This window comes from Mizuhopecten yessoensis, unplaced genomic scaffold, assembly GCF_002113885.1.
Source record: "Mizuhopecten yessoensis strain PY_sf001 unplaced genomic scaffold, ASM211388v2 scaffold3427, whole genome shotgun sequence".
In the NCBI taxonomy this organism is placed as follows: domain Eukaryota; kingdom Metazoa; phylum Mollusca; class Bivalvia; order Pectinida; family Pectinidae; genus Mizuhopecten; species Mizuhopecten yessoensis.
In genome coordinates this window covers 422,436-428,711 of record NW_018405039.1, presented here as the reverse complement: position 1 = coordinate 428,711, position 6,276 = coordinate 422,436, and the positions used below count along the sequence as shown (strand labels likewise).

Below are 6,276 nucleotides of genomic sequence, written 5' to 3'. Positions count from 1 at the left end.
TGTGGTCACCTTGACAACATACACACTGTAATACTTTCTGTGGTCACCTTGACAACATAAACACTGTAATACTTTCTGTGGTCACCTTGACAACATACACACTGTGTAATACTTTCTGTGGTCACCTTGACAACATACACACTGTGTAATACTTTCTGTGGTCACCTGGACAACATAAACACCTTGTAATACAGTGGAACCCACTTATTATGATATCGGTTATTATGATATCGGTTATTATGATATATCAGTTATTATGATATTTTCCTTCTTTAGCTAAGCAATAAAAAATTGTTTATTATGATATGGTCAAAGGTAAGACCCCGCCCGCTTATTATGATATTTTTTTCTGCCATGAATGGATTTTATAAGATAACAAGAGGCCCAATGGGCCTGAATCGCTCACCTGGTATTAATCTCACACTTGTAATCTTAAAAGTGGACTAAAACAACAGCTACAGGCAGAATATCAGTGATTGATTAAAACCTATTAAAAGCTTGAAACATATGACCTTGAATGTCGAACAAGGACATTAGGTTCAGCAGAGTTTAGTCTTCCAACCCAGCATGCTTCTGGGAAAATATCAGTACCCTGGACCTTTTGGTTATACAGAACAAGTCCTTTGAAGATTTAAACATATATTGACCACTGTGACCTTGAATATGGGCGAAGGTCATTCATTTGAACAAACTTGGTCGTCCTTCATCCCAACATATTAATGGCCAAATATCATCACCCTTGGCCTTTTACTTATTGAGAAGTCGTTTAAAAGTTTTAAACATATTTGACCCATGTGACCTTGAATATATGTCAGTCATTCATTTGAACAAACCCAGCATGCTACAGGCCCAATATCAATCCCCTGGGCCTTTTGGTTATTCAGAAGACGTTGTTTGAAGATTTTAAGACATTTGACCCTGTGAGTTTGAAAGTGGGTCAAGGTTATTCATTTGAACAGACTTGGTAGCCCTTTATACCAGCATGCTACAGGCCAAATATCATCACCCTAAGCCTTTTTGATTATTGAGAAGAAGTCGTTTGAAGATTTTAACACATTTGACCCATGTGACCATGAAAGTGGGTCAAGGTCATTCATTTGAAAAAACTTGGTAGCCCTTCATCCAAGTATGGAACAGGATTAATTTCAGTATACTGGGCCTTTTGGTTATTGAGAAGAAGTTGTTTGTCTTAAAATCTTCAGTGACCTTGAAAGTTAGTCAAGGTCATTTATTTGAACAAACTTGGTAGCCCTTCATCCCAGCATGCTACAGGCCCAATATCAGTACCCTGGGCCTTTTGTTTATTGAGAAGAAGTCGTTTGAAGATTTTAACACATTTGACCCCTGTGACCTTGAAAGTGGGTCAAGGTCATTCATTTGAACAAACTTGGTAGCCCTTCATCCCAGCATGCTACAGGCCCAATACCATCACCCTAGGCCTTTTGGTTATTGAGGTAAGTTGTCCGTGTGAAACACCTGGACAATTACACAATAGGTCCGGCTAACTGTACATCGCCAGAGGTCATCACCTGTCCACTCAAGGTAAATTGTTCACACCTCACTTCACCCCAGTCAGCGGAAAACAATAGATCGACCGTCATACATCATGCTAATCATACATTTTAGTCTTAACAAAACATGTGGTGCAGTTAATTGCTATCTAAAATACACTTTAGGACTGTCTATCAAATTAAAATGATTAGGCCTACCGAACACAAATTCTGATACGAAAACGGTCATGCCTTTCACAAATATTTACGGTTACTTTGACACGTCATGTGAGAAAATCATGCCAATTTCAATGAAAATATTACTTCTGAAGGAAGACGTGTTTTTCATCCTTTAAGCAATAGTTTCTTTATTGCATTAGAAGTTGGCTTCCCGTGTCTCTGTTGAAAAAATGTCAAAATTGGGACATACCGCCCGGACAGCATGGTGCCAGAAATCGATCCAAAGTTTACGTTATTGTCATCCACAACTTACAACGGCTGCTTTATTTCAGTTTACATCATTTTCATTAAATACAATAAATAGGACAGAGGATTTAACTAAAACACAGGACAGAGGATTTAACGAAAACATAGGACAGAGGATTTAACTAAAACATAGGACAGAGGATTTAACTAAAACATAGGACAGAACATTTACCTGAATCAAAAGCAAAAAGAATCTCGTAGGACAAGGTGTAGACAACCTGCAGGAAACATGGGACAGAAATCCTACCATGACAAGGTATAGACAACCTGCAGGAAACATGGGACAGAGATCCTACCATGACAAGGTATCGACAACCTGCAGGAAGCATGGGACACAGATCCTACCAGGACAAGGTATAGACAACCTGCAGGAAACATGGGACACAGATCCTACCAGGACAAGGTATCGACAACCTGCAGGAAACATGGGACAGAAATCCTACCATGACAAGGTATAGACAACCTGCAGGAAACATGGGACAGAGATCCTACCATGACAAGGTATAGACAACCTGCAGGAAACATGGGACAGAGATCCTACCAGGACAAGGTATCGACAACCTGCAGGAAACATGGGACAGAGATCCTACCATGACAAGGTACAACCTACTTTAATACGACACTGAATAAAGGTGTGAAGAAAGTACCAGAATTAGACTGTGGATTTACTTGATAGGTCTTACCTGTGGACAGTCTTTAATGTAATGGCCCTTGGTGAAGCACAGATGACAGAGGTAGGTGCTTGGAGGGCGTTTGCTGGGCTTTCTGTCCAGGGACAGCGACAGGTCACTGAAGTGGTCCACCAGATCATTGATGCTGCCATAAGGTGAATTTGATACCTGTTGGGACAACGTGCCCTGGAACGCATTCTGAAAGGTCAAAAGGTGAGAATAAAAACAACTGTAAGCCGATAGCAGATTACCTCAGACCTAACAAATGTTATACGGTTCTGATTCTTGTTTTAAAGATAACATTGCTTAATGTTGGCAGGGTCTTTTTATTTTTACTTTCATATAAAAATAAAAAGTAACATATGAAAATTCTATTTTATCAAACAGTGCAAGATTATCAAAACAAAACCTTGCAGTGTACTGTCACAATAGGAATCTAATGGTACAGACAATCTGATTTTGGATTTTCTGGTCATCACCAGTCTAAAGTTTTGCAAAACCACCACAGAATGTCAGAACCATAACTGACTACAGCTTGTGCAATTCTAAAAATTGCAATACTTTTTTTCCCCAGTAGGAGATCTATTTCGGAGAGAATTGATATTATGTTAAATCAAATCTGTAAACCACGACTGTCTTATGAATAAGAAGAAATATATTGTCACAGGACATTGCTATCCAATGGGGAACAGAACTGTTTCCCCGATACAATTTCTGGTCCAAGTTCCCAGGGGCAAGGATGGACTCGAACATTTAGCATCATTGTAGCATGAGTGCATTTGTTTCTTCATACCTAGAAATGGTATGTACAGTTATACCGTGGGAACACTAACTGTTTTCAGGCTAAGACATATGACTTCACCCCAATGTCCTTGGTAAATTATGGTAGCATGAGTGCTTTATTATCATGATGCCCAGAAATTGTTTACATGGGAATAGGGTTTGGATTTTGATCATTTCCATGGACTAAGTCACTAGGGGCAGAGCTAGACCCTGTAACCAATTCTGATAGCATGCTTGTCTTCTTCTCTTTATTCAAAGCTACTGTAAACAACTTAGAGGGCAAGAATCTCAACCATATCCATGTTATGGCTAAGGGACTAAGTTCCCTGGGATGGGGACAAAGAAAGAAACATTCATGAATGTATATTTATCTAATAATTTCAAGAATGGGTACAAATGATGGCGATCTTGTATTTCTATGTGGGGACAGTGCTCAGGACAATTCTTGTAGCAAATATGTATACATTTCTTCATGTCCAGCAATTGTGAGTATGGTGGGGGTCTGGACTGTTTCTATGGTGGGGGTCTGGACTGTTTCTAAGATGTGACCTGTAGATTCTGTTATACATAATACATGTTCTACTTTACTACTACTCTACTTGCTCATATTCTTTCAACTTTTATTCTAAATCAAAATTTGGGAAAATCGTTTTCATTACATAAAATGTGTATGAGCTATGTCAACAGCAGTGCTCCCCCTCAACACAAATCCCCTTACAGATGCCAGTCTCCTACATACCACAGTATAAGTGGCGACAGCTGTGCGAGGGCCACAGTAACAGGCCAGCTTCCATGGGACCTTCACCCCCAGCTGGTTTACCAGTCCACCAAAACAAACCCACTCTCAAACTAAACACGCCATGTTTATTATTCTTAGTGTTTTGATTAATAATTTCAGATCAAGCTGGCCTGGAGACAAATTTCACCAACCCAAACTTTTGAATAACAACAATTCTTCCTATATTCTTCAACCTTATTTTAAATTGTGATTTATTCAATTAACTTATATAAAACTAGAACAATCAGTAAATAGCATACAAGTGCAATGAATTTGTATAATTTACACAATGATTCAGTTTGATCAGATGTATGTAAAGTTATGCAGGCAGAGAAAGTTCTGGCAACATTAAATTGTTGAAAAGCAATCGAAGCATTTCCACGCAAAATACTTGAAAATATTTCAGATATAATTTCGCGAAATGGCATTATTTTCTATTGCCTTGACTCCACAAGAAACATCTGTTGGTATGTGCCGTGTCTGAAGGGGCTAGATAACTGATACGGGCCTCCTCAAGAAAGTGCCCCGTCGCGCGAGGCAGACGATACCGTCCCCAGCAGACTCCAGTAGAACTTCTCATAGTATTCGGCTGCTTTAGTAGGTTATATTTTGGACAAGTTCAATTGATATAATATAGCATTCCTAAAAAGGTTTCTATACTTTATATATTGTATAAATATAGACGCTCTCTTCACGCCGTAAGGAAATGGGTCATTTGCTTCCAAGTACATCTGATGATAATTAGCTCCAAACAGCACGTGCCCCAAACTACATTCATTTGTTGGTCTAGTATTATAGTTAACATCAAACACATATTGTTCTGACGACGTGAAACCTTCCACACAAAAAAAAATCAACTTCAAATAAAAGATATTATATGTATTAATCGGAAATGGTACTCTAGATGTCACAATAAATGGAATGTTTGTCAAAAGATATTGCTGATCTGCCATCTTAGTTATAATAACATGGCTGTCGTCACTGGTACTGAGGCTGGGAATAACACACCAGCCTGAGAATTGTATTGGGCAGTTTAACATGTACTTACAGCGTTAAGGCCATTCAGCGACACCGGGGACCAACCGTCCGGACCGTATATGTTCTGTCCATTTTTTAACAAAGAGGTTACGGTATTGACGGAGTTGACCGTGGAGACAGGGCTGGACCACGGGTCACTGTAGAGAGACTGTCCCCCTTGTACCCCTCCCTGGCCGTCCGCGAGGGTAAGGTAGACCCCCCAGTTCATGAGAAGCTGAGTGGGTTGGTACTGGAGCGACCCAGCGCTGTCCATGGTGGCCAAGGAGGTCATCTTCACAGATCTACACCCCACCGGAAAGATGTTCTAAATGCAGAAAACTTGGCCAACTTCATGTAAAGTTGTGGAAGGCGGGGTCGTACTGCCATTCAACTCTCTTGGCACTGTCTGCTGGAGTTCAGTTTGGCGTATTAGGTAAGGGGGCGGAGATTGCAGCAACCCCATTGGCTTAACACCGCATGCAGCAATGATGTGGCGCGCACCTGTGGTGATGATAGCATAGGAGCATCCTTATTCTATCAATTGACGCAATAATTTAAGTTTATGGTTAAAATGGATTAATTGCTCTTTGTTGTGTTAATGGCAAAGCGTTTCGTTTATGCTTAGAAGTAGACTAAACTGTTTTGTTTTAAATCAGCAGTAGTTATATCGTTCATAATATATATCACGTTACATAGACAACGAACAATATGACGATGTCCCAATAAAGGTGACCTACCCCAACATATCTCAAAACAAAAATTATGAGCCGCCCATTTTATGAAGTTCCGAATATATCTCGGGAACGTTTTAGTCGGCGGTTCCTGGTTCCCGCGCGCGAATTTTTGCTTAGCTGTTTTCAGTCAAAACATTCTGATCTCCTTTGTGTGCGACTATATGAAGAAATTGAATATATAAATATGAATATGTTGTGTTCATGGCAAAACGTTTCGTTTACGCTTAGAAAAGATATAAAAGATATTATATGTATTCATTGGAAATGGTACCCTAGATGTCATACTACAGTGCTATAGCGTTACTTTTATATGTATA

The 6,276-nt window shown here is 39.6% G+C and overlaps 1 protein-coding gene across 9 annotated transcripts in view; it reads right to left on the bottom strand.

The window, feature by feature from the left end:
- LOC110447464 (zinc finger CCHC domain-containing protein 24-like) overlaps positions 1–5,565 on the bottom strand; it is a 35,550-nt gene extending 29,985 nt beyond the window's left edge. For all 9 annotated transcript variants that reach the window (XM_021493177.1, XM_021493175.1, XM_021493178.1 and 6 more), the window contains exons 1-2: positions 5,257–5,565; positions 2,660–2,845 (exon numbers count right to left, since the gene is read on the bottom strand). In XM_021493177.1, coding sequence (XP_021348852.1) covers positions 2,660–2,845; positions 5,257–5,517 — 447 coding nt within the window. In that variant the 5' untranslated portion in view covers positions 5,518–5,565. The remainder of the gene's footprint in view (positions 1–2,659; positions 2,846–5,256) is intronic.
- Positions 5,566–6,276: the final 711 nt, after the last annotated feature.